The 13,629-nt window shown below is 54.4% G+C and overlaps 1 protein-coding gene across 2 annotated transcripts in view; it reads right to left on the reverse strand.

Annotated features, from left to right (window-relative positions):
* Positions 1–541: 541 nt before the first annotated feature.
* PPM1F (protein phosphatase, Mg2+/Mn2+ dependent 1F) overlaps positions 542–13,629 on the reverse strand; it is a 30,066-nt gene continuing 16,978 nt past the window's right edge. For both annotated transcript variants that reach the window (XM_047090245.1, XM_047090244.1), the window contains exons 5-8: positions 13,286–13,474; positions 10,162–10,305; positions 5,878–5,971; positions 542–4,710 (exon numbers count right to left, since the gene is read on the reverse strand). In XM_047090245.1, the coding sequence (XP_046946201.1) occupies positions 4,358–4,710; positions 5,878–5,971; positions 10,162–10,305; positions 13,286–13,474 (780 nt within the window). In that variant the 3' untranslated portion in view covers positions 542–4,357. The remainder of the gene's footprint in view (positions 4,711–5,877; positions 5,972–10,161; positions 10,306–13,285; positions 13,475–13,629) is intronic.

Here is a 13,629-nt window from a genome sequence, read left to right on the forward strand (position 1 = left end):
GGGAAGGGACTAGAAGCTAGTCTGGCAAGGCCTAAATGGGGACAAAGGCTCGGCATCCAAGGCCAGGCTGGAGGGGAGGAAGGGATACAGCAATCCAGCTAGTTGGCCCCAACTAACCCCGAAGCACAAGTGCCCTCTCACATTTTGGGGAGTTCAGGCAGCATTTTGGGGCCAAGGCTCAGCAGTGGCTGCATGGAGGCATTTTGGAATATTTTCCTATTCCTTGGGGGTCTGAGTTCAGCCAGGAGCACAAGAGACCTGGCAGATGCTGACCTGCTTTCTCCCTTCTGAGTGTTTTCACAGGGGGGGTCCTCATCCTCAGTGTCCCTGGGCCACTTCAGGCATCTGGGGGCTCCCCAATCATGTGAGGTCCCCTGTGGGGGGGGGGCGTGGGCTAGCAGGGCTTTCTCCTGAATTAGTCTGCTGGCTTTGTGGGGAGACTGGTAGATGGTCTCTCAGCACCCCAGCAGCTCCTAAACATACTCTGGACACTCAGGCACCAGCTGCTGAGAGGTGAGAAAAGAAGGCAGGACTCAGGTGACAGGGTTTCAAAACTCGTGGTTTATTGACACTTGAGCACAGTGACCCCTGGGAAGAGACTGTGTTTCTGGCCCTCTTCTCCTGGGACTTGCCCCTGCACACAGGGGAAATAGTAGTCCCATCTTGGAACAAGATGCGCCTTGCAGAGAACACCTCTCCCAGGAGCCCTGCTGAGACGCGCACAAATAAACCCTTGGCAAGGCTGGCATGGCATGTGAATGGCAAAGCTCGGCGCATTTGGCAAAGCTGTGGAGCCTTGGCGAAAAGCGTGGGCCTCCTGGGGCTGCCTCCTTTGGGCTACAGGCAGAATTAAACCAAAAACAGCTTATTTTGCACAGGCCCTTAAGGTGCCCATTTGGCTCTTGTCGGGGCCAGGCCTAGGAAATGCCAGAGCTGTGACCCAAGCCCTGGGACTACTGCTGAGGTGGCCAGACACCCAAGCCGGAACTCAGAACTGGCATTATAGGGGTAGGGACGAGGGCCACATGCTGGTTTCAAAGGGTAGGGGGAGATAGGACTGTGGCCAAAGGCTGGCTCAGGACCTCAGAGGGCCTGTGCTTCCCCAGTGAGGCCTGCCCCCATCACTGTCCCCAGTAAAGGACACCCCTTTCCTAGTCCTGGATGCTGAGGACAAGCTGGGTCAGGGAGGCCATGCATCTGCCTCTGGATTTCAGCAGGTTGGGAGCTTGACTAAAAGGCAAGGGAGACCCTGGCTGTGCCCTGCCCTTCAGCCTCACACCTGCAGAGGGAGGCAGCTGAGCCTGTCTGCCTCTCCTCCTCCTGCTGGCTTGGGATCAGCTCTACCTGTAAAAGCAGGGCTCCCTCTCTCCAGCTTCTGTGTTCCATATACGGCTAGCAACTGTAGCTCCATTCCTTTCCAACCCACTTAATTGTAAGAATAAACACTAATGATACTTAACCACCCCTCCCGCTAGCAGAGGGGGAGAGTTCCCTTAGCACTGGCAGCAGCTCTCCAGGATGTGCCAGGCTTGCCCTCGATGGGCCCCAAACCTCCAAAATTCCAAGATCTGCTGCACAGATTCCGTGCAACCCTGTGTCCTATAAAGGAGAAAAGGGGGCCCAAGGAGGCTCAACGACTTGCTCAGCTCATATAATGAGCTAGTGGCAAAGTGGGAATTTGAGAAGGGGACTGAGGCTTCTAGACTTGGGGTGCTGGCTAGAGGCCTTCTTGGGACTGTGGCCTGACAAGGAGGTGGGCCAGGACTTTCAGAGGCTGAAGATGCCCAGTGGCTCCCAGTCCTCCCTGGTCAAGAGGGAAGAGACCTCTATGCCTAGGTGCTTGCACAAAGCCAGCATCTGCGCAGTGGGAACAAGGGCTCCCTCCGCCTCAAGGCAAGGCTGAGCAGCACCAGATGGCAAGGGCCTCTCACAGACGAGAGGGGTGGGCACTGGGACGAGCCTGGAGAGATCTCCCGGTGGAGCCTTGAGTCTGGGCAGGAATCAGACCACCACGTGGGGAGTCCAGACTCCAAAGGTGAAACCCCACTCTTGATGGCAATCCCAGAATAAGATTAGCAAAGAAATGACAAAAACAAGCCCACACCTCTTTCCTCTGTTAAGGTCATGCTCAGGGGCAGCCAGGCTGGTAGGGGCCACATGCCACCTCTTGCTGGCCCTGCGCTGGGAAGGGCCAAAGAGGGGGCTTCTGGCCCCCAGAAGGCAGCAGGGCCTTCAGATTAAGTGCGGCAATACCAGGTCATTGTTGGCTCCCACCAAACCTTCTCTGAACTGCGGTGACCACATTTAAGATACTTTTTCTGTCACGAGCCCTTGAGCATGGCACTGACCACATCATCTTGGCTTCTTCATCCCTGCGGTGAGAGTAGGGGTGAGTGCTGAGCCTGTGGGCGGCATCCCCCATTGCCCCCCTGCCTGCCCAGAGCTGGCTCCCACCCTCCCTGCTGCACAGCCCTCGGGCCTCAGGGGGGTGGCTCTTACCAAGTCTGCCCTTCCCCGGGCTGATGAGTGCCGCCAAGGCTCTCCCAGCTCCCACCTTCCTGGAGCCTTGCTACTGCAGGTGGATTCTGGCCTGGGGGACACAGTGCCAAGCTTCCTCCTGCTGCCCACCTCCCAGTGACATTCTCCACGAGCCTCCAAAACCACCCACTGCTCTTCCCAGACCTGTAGGCCTGGGTCCTCCCACAGAGACCCCTCTCTGCCGGACTCTTCACCCAGCCCTGCCACTTCTAGCTCAACACACATGCTATATCTACCTCACTGGATGTGAATAGCCTGAGTCACCCAAGCTTCGTGGCTTCTGAGCCTCACCTGCCCAGGGCATGCTAGGGAACGTAGAGCTCTCCCCCAGGTGGTCAGGCTGTGGGCAAAGCAAGGTAACAGAGGGCGCCGCCATGGTGGGCAAGAAACAGGAGGAGGGGTTTGGGGAGCTGTGGGGCAGATGGATGGACAGACTCCAAACAGAGCCAGAACCCCCCAGGCTGCCTCCAGACTTGCCAAGCCTCGTAAGTGTGTTTCCCAAGGAAACCAATTCGATTACCAACACGAGACGTTCTAGGACATTCCAGTCAAATGAGAAGCCTGCTCATGGAGCTCAGTTCCTCAGCCTGGGGACCAGCCAGAGACATGGGCAGCAGGACTGAGGTGCGTAGGGAGGCTGGGGGAGGTGCCATGGTCACCCTGAACTCCCAGAGCCCCTAGGTCTGGCCCAGGCTGTGCAGCATAGCTCATGCTCTTTCAGCTGGTTTGCTGACTGTCAGCAGCAAATCGCATCACAAAGGGGCAGAAAGGAGGTGGAGTGGGAAGAATTCTAGCTGAAATCATGCCACTATAACAAAATAAATCCTGCTCTTGTAAAAACTTAAACATGCCTAGTAGAATCCATCCCAGGCCCGGCGGTTCTAGCCTCACCTAAAGCTGTTTAAGGCACTTGAATGGCTTATTAACACCACCTGGAAAAGTGTTTGCTTCAATCCTGATTTAGGAAAAAAAATTCAGTAATACTGCAAAAGAAGTTTCTTCCAAAAAAAAAAATCAATACTTAAGGTTTCCAAGAATAAAATAAATGCTAAGCTCTGCTTAAGTTACATGACACAACAGGTCACCTTGGCACTGACAAAACAAAGACAAAAACCTGAAATACTGCTTCTGAGTTCGACTGTCCTGGAAAAAAAAAAAAAAGACCACAAACTGAAGACACACACCTCATTGTCATTCTGACCTTCCTCTCACTGGGTGTGTGTGGGACGGGAGGGAACCAGGGAGGCTGGGGGCTGTGAGCATTCACTGCAGACCAGGTCCCTGGTGCTCCGTTCTCCCCAATTTGGGAAGCTGGCTCGGGAGGCCAGGTGCGTCAGCGGAGACGAGCCTCCCAGTGGCTGCCAGTGAGGAGCAAGTGAGAAACCTGTGCTGGACACCCAGGTCGCACTTGGAAATGTCCGTGGCTCTGGGTCTGCCTGGGGACTCATGCAGCATCCTGCTGCCCCATGCACATGCCCAGCATCTTTGGTCTGGCTGTGGTCCCCACCTGAGCCCCCTACCTGATGGGGCTGGGAGCAAGAGCTGCTCCACTTCTTGGGTCGTCTTTTCTTTGGTGAGGTCTCTTCCCTAGGCCTCCTTCAGAGAACAAGGCCATCCCACTGCCTGTCCGAGCAGGGCACATCCCCCACCACCCAGTCCAGTTCCACAGCCACCAGGATGGGCCAATGCAAGCAGCATGGGAGACTTGGGGCCCTGGGAAAGCACTGTGAGGGTGGCACCCACTGTCCACCATCACCTGTCGGGTCCTAAGGCATCTGAGGGGGAGGGTTACGGGGTAGGGGCAGGGAGCCTGCACCTCCTAGCGTCTCTGTGGAGCATCGGTCCCTGGCTCTGCGAGGCCAGTGGGCACGTCTCCTACCCCCTGGGCCCTGCCCTTCAGCAGGTCTTGGGGGTCCCTGAGGAAGACCACCATGACTGTGATGTTATCGTGGGAGCCCCGCTCCCGGGCTGCAGCCACCAGCTCCTCAGCAACCTGCAGCCCGCTGCCCTGCTCCCTGACCAAGTGGCTCTGGACAAGGCCCGCGACCTCCTGGTGGGGGACGACATCGAAGAAGCCATCACAGGCCAGCAGCAGGTAGTCCTCAGAGCCTGTCAGCTCCCGGGAGGCTGAGTCGGCCTCTCCTGACACGTAGGGCTTCTGAAAGACGTCCCCTGGGCACAGGAGAGAAAGGCCTCCTGTTGCCAAGTCCAGCCAGGCCCGGGGCCTCACTGTGGCCACCCTCTTCCGACGCCCGTGTTCACCAGTGAAATTGGATAGTTTCATGTGGTGCTAAGGGCAATGTGGCAGACCTATTGGGTGCAGAGTTAGAACCCAGCCAGACCCGAGATCAGCTCTACAAAACAGCCTTTTCACTTCCAGTGGAGCCGGGCCTGAGAGAGGGGATGACTGAGGTAAAGGACCTCACTTTTCCTCCCTTATACTCAGGTCTGCAGGTTCCCTTTCCCCCAGGTCCCTCTCCCTGAGGGCCCACATCCAATTCGTTAGCAAGTCCTGGTGGCTTTACCTTTAAAGTGCGACTCGAAACCACCTCCCCCTCCTCACAAACTGCCCAGAACCACTGATCCCCCTCCTTCTGCTCCTGCCCAGGGGTGTGCACCAGACCACACCACTGACACAGAACTGCCTAGGGTGTCCCCCTCCTTTTAAGGAGCTTCCACTTTTGGAGAAGCCCATCCTGCTGCCTCCGCACCCGGATGTGCCAGAGACCCAATAGGCAGCAGCAGCAGGGGGAAGGGCTATAAGGCAGGCACCGCAGGCGGCCTTAAGGATAGGATGGCGTGTGTCCGGAGGCTGGGAGGAGACATGTCACCTAGACGGGGTTAGCAGGAATGGAGTGTTGCCTAGGTACCTGGGGGCAGCAGTGTGGCTGCGGAGCCCAGAGTGAGGCCCAGCAGCTGTAGGATGCTGAGAAAACAGGATTGTGGGGAGAGGGGGCTGCTTTTCTTTTTTTTTTAAAGATAGAAAAAGGAATCATCAGCATGAATGGGGGAGGGGAGGACAATCCTCATTTATGACCTTTCAGCACATACAGTAGTTAACCAAGGACCTCCTGGTAGGTTTTTCTGGGGAACTGTTTTAATGAGGAGATAATCATGTAAGGGTTAACTTCTGTGATTATTTGTGTGAGATAGAAGTTTCTAAGGTGTCTGCACCTGCACTCTCTCAATTTACCAGAGGCTCCTCAGTCTGATTCCACGGCCCCACAGACCACAGGTGCTTTATCAGCACAGGATGCTGCTGTCCCCAACAGCTATGTGAGCCTCTGGGCCTCACGCATGAGGCCTTTGTCTCCTGCCCCCTGTCTCCCGTCTCCTTACCGATGGCTCTAGACACGGCCAGGGTCCCGTTGACTCTCCAGCAGTCCATGTGAGACACAAAGCCGCCCAGCGCTTCAATACGCTCCTTCTCATCCTGTGGGGGACAGCCAGAGTGGGGGCTGGGGTGCACCCGTGGGGAAGGGTGCCAAGTGCTGCTGCCTGAGTGGAGCTGAACTGGTTTCTTCTTTTTTAATGTTTATTTATTTTTGAGAGAGAGAGAGAGAGAGGGAGGGAGAGCGAGAGAGAGAGAGAGAGAGACAGAGCGAGCGCAAGCAGAGGAGAGAGGCAGAGAGAGGGAGACACAGAATCTGAAGCAGGCTCCAGGCTCCCAGCTGTCAGCACAGAACCCAATGCGGGGCTCGAAGCCAAGAACCGTGAAATGATAACCCGAGCCAAAGTCAGATGCTAAACTGACTGAGCCACCCAAGTGCCCTGAGCTGAGCTGGTTTCTAAGTGCTGGGGGCTGCGATTCTCAAACAATGCCCAGATGAGGCATTAGTGGAACCGCAGGAAACCATGAATAACCTAGACGTCCTTCAGTTGCAGCAAGGGCTACCTCAGTTATAGGGTGAACACAGCCAGACCATCCATAGTCACCGACCCCCCGACCCTCCCCCCCCAGCTGTCTCACCTTTCACTTGGGAATACTTTCTTCCTTGCAAGCTGCTGGGACGAGCCCAAGCCTGTGCTACACGTGGCCACCTGGCAGGATTGGATGAAACCTGAACCAGGCCCCTCAGCTGTCCTCCTACCTTATCCACTCCACCAGCCTGAACAGCTTCTCCAAAGTTGAGCCCAGAGCCGGTGGCCAAGTGGGTTCCCATCAACGGCCATTTCCCACTCGACCTGGAATACAAGGCTCTACACAGCTGGGCCCCTGGGCCCCCACTTCCGTGAGGCTGCCCTGTCCAGCCATTTCCCCTCATGGCCCTCCGGCCTCCCTTCTGCCCCCTGACTGAGTGGTCTCGCTCACCTGCACATTGCCCAGGCAGTGGTCAGTTCCTCCTGGGCTCGGCTGGAACTGAGGTCAGCTGCAGAGGTATCGTGCCCTGCACTGCGCTTCGGCCACCCCTAGGCTCTCCTGCTGGGTTTCCCCTCTGCTGTGCTCCCCACCTCCCTACTTCTGACAGGATAGGCCCACTCTCCTGCCACATGCTCGCTCTCACACACGTCTCAGCTCTGTGAGCATGCAGCCCCCAGGTCCATGTCCCCGGTCCTGCCTGTCATCACAGGATATCCTACCCGCCCCTCCAGACTCTGCACTCACAGGGAACACCCCACCCTGTCTTCCCTGGCCTCCAGCGCCCCTGGCTAATGGCATCACCAACCTCTTAGAAGTGTAAGGCCCTTTCCCCATCCTCAAAAGCCTGGATTCTTCTCCATCCCTCCTGATGCTGCCTTGCCAGGCAGGTCCTCCTCCCCATAGCTGGACAGGTGACTGCAGCAGCCTCTTTTGTGACCCAGCTCTCACCTTGCCCTCTGGTGGTCTGACCATTCTAGAAGCTTCTAGTAATTCCTTGTGAAGTTCCTCCTGACACAGGAGCAGGAGCCCTTGGTCTCTCAGTGGCTGGTCCTGGCTAAACCTGCCCTTTCCTCCTGGACTCCACCCCTGGCCTGCTGGGGTCCCACCTGCCATCAGGATTGGGCTGTATGCCTCCTTCCTGCTCATTTCCCTCTTCCACATCTCCCAACACTTTGCCCAAGTACTGTGGCTTGCAGCTGCCCGTTAGTCTGAGAGGTGCTGGAAGGCTCACTGCCTCAGCGAAGTGTCCTGTGCACAGTAGGTGCTAACTGTTTGTTGGCCTGAACTGAATCCAGTGGCAGCAAGGCTCTGTCCAGACAGCAGCAGAACAAGGCAGAGTGCCATGTGGTCCCCACATGTGCCTCAGAGCCGGTTTCAGCAGCTGCCAGACCCTTATTGCCCTTCACTGTGGCTCACTAGGTTGTTACTAGTTTCCCACTCTCGTGACCAGTGTGATGGTGGTTATTTTTCATGGGAGACCTTTGAGCCAGTCTTTGATGACTTCTCAAAGGGTGTGGGTGACAGGCTAAGCTTGGGATCACAGGGCTCATTAGCCGGGAGGGGCTGGCAGGGGCCAAGAGGGCCCTGGAATCTAGTCTCTGTAGCCATGTAGGGTGCAGATCAATGAAAGAACAGACACTTTGGCAGGCTTCTCCCATGCCGGCTGTGGTCCCAGCACCCCATGTGCACCAGGACACCCCATTCTTATCTCCTGGGAACCCCATTTCACAGACAAGGCACTCAAGGCTTGGAAAGGGTGGAGCCAGGACTGAGCATGGCTGTCAGTCTGTGATCTTTGCTGTGGTGTCATTCTGCAGGGCTCAGGCAGTGCTGGGGAGACACTGCCAGAAAAGTCCTCACTGGGCTGCAGAGGAGGCACAGGATGCCAAGCTTGTAGGGATGAGGGTGGGCAGGAGCAGGCAAGGCACCCCGAGCAGAGGCTTGCAGCTAGTCCTCACTTAGGCAGCATTTCACCTGACTGCCCATCTCAGGGAAGGAGGTCCACCAGGGAGCAGGTGCCGAATGCCCCAGTGCTGCAGTGGCAGTGGAGTGACACAGGACACCTGCCATTTCCCGGCGGTATGCTCTGGGCAAGTTACTTAACCTCTCTGAGCCTCAGTTCTCTCTATATGACAGGGAGGGCGTATGTAGGAGGTTTAGCACAGACCGAGCTGCAGTGAGGCCAAGGAATGCTGTCATTCCTGGCTGTTTTGGTGATCACGGCCTGACACTCCCTTGCAGTGCTTTCCAAATCTAGAAGCCACAAAAGGACAGCTCCGTTCAGTTACATAAAAACCAACATGTCTACAAGGCAGAAGCCCATAAACAAAGACAAAGCAGGGGGCAACTTGCAAATCACCCTGCAGACAAGGAGCTGACCTCCCTGGTGTATAACAGATGCCTACAAATTGATAAGAAAAATAGCAACAGGTCAGGAGACAAATGGGCAAAGGACAAGAATGAAGGGTTCTCACAGAAGGCAACGTAAATGATCTTAAGTGTTTGAGAAGATGCTCGGCCTCATACTGTAAGAGAAATGCAAACTGAATAACCACTTTCCTTCCTCTCAGACTGGTCGGTGGGGCTATGGCCAGAGGACATACAGCCTGAGGAGGGCAGTGTGGCAAAAGTGCCAAGACTGTAAATGGGAGTGCCCTGACTCATCCCTCCATTCCTAGGAACCGTTCTATTAACATACTTGACCCAGAACAATGCAACGCTATGCAAAGTCATCTAGTGCCGTGTGGACTTTAGCATGAAAAAGACTGAGGAAATCTCGGGGCGCCTGGGTGGCTCAGTCAGTTAAGCGTCCGACTTTGGCACGGGTCATGATCTCATGGCTCATGAGTTTGAGCCCCACATTGCACTCTGTGCTGACAGCTAGGAGCCTGGAGCCTGCTTCAGATTCTGTATCTCCCTCTCTCTGCCCCTCCCCTGCTCTCTCTCAAAGATAAATAAATGTTAAAAAAAAAAAAGAAAGAAAGAAAGAAAGAAAAAGACTGAAGAAATCTCAATGTCCATGCACAGGATGGCGGACAGATGGAGCTCTGCATAGCCCTGTGGAAGGTGGGGGCGTTTTCTGTGCTGATGTGGAGGCCTGTACATGTGGGGAAAGCAGAGCAGGGACAGGGCTCCCGGGCATTTCCCAGTATGCAAACTCCCACCATCCTACAGAGACAGACAGACTGGATACCTTTGTGAGATGTGGTCCAAGGAGGAATGTCAGACTTAGATCCAGATGAGGACCCTGAGGCTCAGACAGTTGAGTGACTTCAGGATCCCAGTGTAGCCTCTACCCAGTGAAGCCCCAAGCCTGCTTCCTTCTGACCTTGGCTTAGCATCACCTCCTCCCTGGAGCCTTCCACCCCCACAGCCCAGGTGGCCAGCCACCCCTTGCCCACATGCACAAAGTGCAGGACTCTGCACTTTGACCCCACTTCCTGGGCTGCCTCTCCTCTGCAGCTCTGGGCTCCATGTCACTGTGGTGAGAAGGGCTTACATGGGACTCTTGGCTATTAATGCCCCAACTTTAGGGAGGGGACCCCTCTGCCAACAGACAAATCCTGTTTGCCAACAGACAAACCCCTGGCCACTTGAATCAGGCAGAAGGACCCTCCCTCTGGAGGAACACCAGGATCTCCCTACGAAGACGGTGCAGGGCCCCTCTTGCTTCCTTGCCTACCTGACCATCCACTAACCCGAGCAGTCCAGCATGATCGGGGCCGGGGATGACCCAGGCATGGAGGGAGGGAGCCCCTTACCTGTCGCTCAGGTCTGTGCGGCTCCATCAGCTTCACCACCTGTCCCTGTTGCACCAGGATGACCTGGGAGTCCCCGAGCCAGGCAACGTGCAGGGTCTTTCCCGCAATGAAAGCGCACACACCCGTGGTGCCACTCTGCAGCCGCTGAAGGGAGAGAGGGCTGAGGGTGAGCCATGTGCTGGCACTGTGGGCCCAATCCTGTCCAGACTGAACGACTCCTGCAATAGTGCTCAGTCAGATAAAAGGAACAGACTCCAGAAGTACAGAGGGCACAGTCAGTCTCCTAAGGGTTATGCTGCATGACAGGAGAGCACGTCCTGTGTGGTCCTGCTTATCTACAACTCTGGAAAACACAAGCTCTATCGTCTATTACGTCTGAAAGCAGAGTGGTTGTCTGGGGAGGGTGGGGTGACAAAGGCCGGGAAGAAATTCTTTGGGGGTGATGGGTACATCCGTTATTGTAGACAAATGCTAAAACCTATCCAATTATACACTTTATTTTTATTGAACCAACTGTACACTGTATATTTGTAATATGTGCAATTTATTATGTGTCAATTTCATCCCAATTCAGCTATCTTAAATTAATAATACACTTAATTTAAATACTTGCTTCAGTGAATTGTTATTTTGGGAGGTGGCCCAGAGCTCCAGGGCCTTCCTCACCTCCCTTAGGTGACAGTGACCAGGAGGTCTGAGGCATGTCAGCTTTGCACCAGGCTCCCACTTTGTAGTTTTAGATGCTGTATGGTTTTCTGTTAAGATGCAAAGTCTGGGGGCACCTGGGTGGCTCAGTTGGTTAAGCGTCCGACTTCAGCTCAGGTCACGATCTCACAGTCTGTGAGTTCGAGCCCCACGTTGGGCTCTGGGCTGATGGCTCAGAGCCTGGAGCCTGCTTCCAGTTCTGTGTGTCCCTCTCTCTCTGCCCCTCCCCCATTCGTGCTCTGTCTCTCTCTGTCTCAAAAATAAATAAACGTTAAAAAAAAAAATTAAGAAAAAAAAAAGATGCAAAGTCTGGGGGCTCCTGCGTGGCTCAGTCGGTTAAGTGTCCAATTTCTGCTCAGGTCATGAATTCACGGGCTGTGAGTTTGAGACCCACGTCGGGCTCTGTGCTGACAGCTCAGAGCCTAGAGACTGCTTTGGATTCTGTGTCTCCCTCTCACTCTGCCCCTCCCCCACTCATGCTCTGTGTCTCTCTCTCTCTCAAAAATAAATAAGCATTAAAAAACTAAAAAAAGGGGGCGCCTGGGTGGCTCAGTCGGTTGAACATCAGATTTCGGCTCAGGTCATGATCTCACGGTTCGTGAGTTTGAGCCCCACGTCAGGCTCTGTGCTGACAGCTTAGAGCTTGGAGCCTGCTTCAGATTCTGCGTCCCCCCCCCAACCTCTCTCTGCCCCAACCCTGCTTGTGCTCTCTCTCTTTCAAAAATGAATAAACATAAAAAAATTTTTTTTAAATAAAAAAAATAAACTAAAAAAAAAAAAAGATGTAAAGTATGGCTTTGCTGATTTCCATTGAGGCCCGTGCTTAGAGTGTCTGAGGACAGTATACCCCCTTCTAAGTCTCCCTACGAGCCATGTCAACTGGGGCACATCCTTTAAGCTCTCTCAGCCTCAGTTTCTCCAAGTCTAAAATGGACAAAATTTTAGTAGCTACCTCATGGGGCTGCTAGGAGGGCCCCACAGAATTTCTGCATTCTGCACGTAAGGTTCAGTGGGTGGTTAAGTTCACAGAGGAGGGGCTGGATGGCTTCTTTCAGAAACAAGTGCCTCACCCCTACACGGTTCTAATTCCCAAAGAAAGAATATACCCAGTGGACACCAGCAGCTTGCCAAGACTCTGCCTGGGTGAGCAAGGGAAGGTATTAATCATGGGCTTTATTTTTTGTATTTTCCTTTCTTTTTAATTTTTAAAAAATGTTTATTTTTGTGAGAGAGAGCGCACATGCGCGCGCGTGCGCGCGCACACACACACACACACACACACACACACACACACACAAGCGGGGGAAGGGCAGAGACAGAGGGAGACCAAGAATCTGAAGCAGGCTCTTCAGGCTCTTTGCTGGCTCTTTGCTAACCATGAGATCATGACCTGAGCCAAAGTTAGATGCTCAACAGACTGAGCCACCCAGGCACCCCATATTGTATTTTCTCATGCTTTGACAAACTGGGGTACTTGCCAATTCTAAAGAGTGCCTGTCCCAGGACAGGAAATGTCTTCCCCCAGGGATGCAACCTTCATGTACGAGCCAGCTGGTCTGAACCCACTTCCTCAACCGTCTCCTCTGTTTCTCCCATCAGGCTGCTTCCCCTGGCCTGGATGGCTGGGGACTGCCCCTGTCTGTAGTCCAGAGCCCATCAGGTTATTCAAACCATCCAAACTTGTGACTTGCCTGCTCTGCCTCATCCAGGCCCTCCTGTGAGGCCAGAGCAAAGGCTCCAGTCATGCTGTGCTCTCTCCCTCTGCCTCCCGACCAACCCTGGTGCCCCCCACCCCCATGGCCTTGCATGGTGTGATGTGTCCTCTTGGGCACTGTAAATAATAAAACTCTTCTTCCAAGGCAGGTGTTTGTGCCTGTCACCTTGCCATCCCTGATTAAAAGAGAATCCTTGGCACATTTTAAAATAGACTGACCTTCCCTGTGAGGCCTGCACACCCACCAGTGGGGCCAGGCATGCAAGACCAGATGCATGCTTTATGCGGCTTTTATTCAAATGGAAAACAAGCCCCCTTTTACCATAAAAATGAAGTGATTTGATTGCCAACAGAGTTTAGTGAGGACCTTCTTTTTTTTTTTATAATTTTTAAAAATGTTTTATTTATATTTGAGAGAGAGAGAGACAGAGTGTGAGCAGGGGAGGGGCAGAGAGAGGGAGACACAGAATCTGAAGCAAGCTCCTGGCTCCCAGCTGTCAGCAGAGCCCAATGTGGAGCTCGAACTCAAGAACCATGAGATCCTGACCTGAGCAGAAGCTGGATGCCCAACCCAGGCGCCCCTAGTGAGGACCTTCTGACACCACCAATTGCTTTGATTTCCTTCCTTTGGCAAGGGCTGGGTCTCTCTGATGCTAATGGCTATTGGCCCCAAACTGCACATGAGGCCCATTCACTGGTTCTCACCTCTCGCTTGGCTTTCCAGAGGAACATCTCATCTGTGTGCCGGAAGGCTTCTCTGAGGGCTCCCGCGGGGTCTGTGGGCAGCTCTGGCCGGTGGGCCACGTTGGCGTGCACATGTACAGCAGCATACCTTGCAGCGTCCACCCCTCCATGGCCATCAAACACAGCAAAGTAGGCTCGGTCCACGGGGTCCTGGTAGGGAATGCAGTGGGAATCACACTGACTTCGCCCTGACCAAGGCTGTGACCTGGCCAGAGGCTTTGTCTGGGAGTAGAGTCCAGGTGCTGACTGGGGTGGATCTGGAGGAATCAGCATGGACTCTGCCATCAGATAGGTCAACCTGACTC

Source organism: Lynx rufus, unplaced genomic scaffold (genome assembly GCF_022079265.1).
Source record: "Lynx rufus isolate CCGP_SWC_20201006 ecotype Redwood Valley unplaced genomic scaffold, mLynRuf1.p SCAF_29, whole genome shotgun sequence".
Lineage (NCBI taxonomy): Eukaryota > Metazoa > Chordata > Mammalia > Carnivora > Felidae > Lynx > Lynx rufus.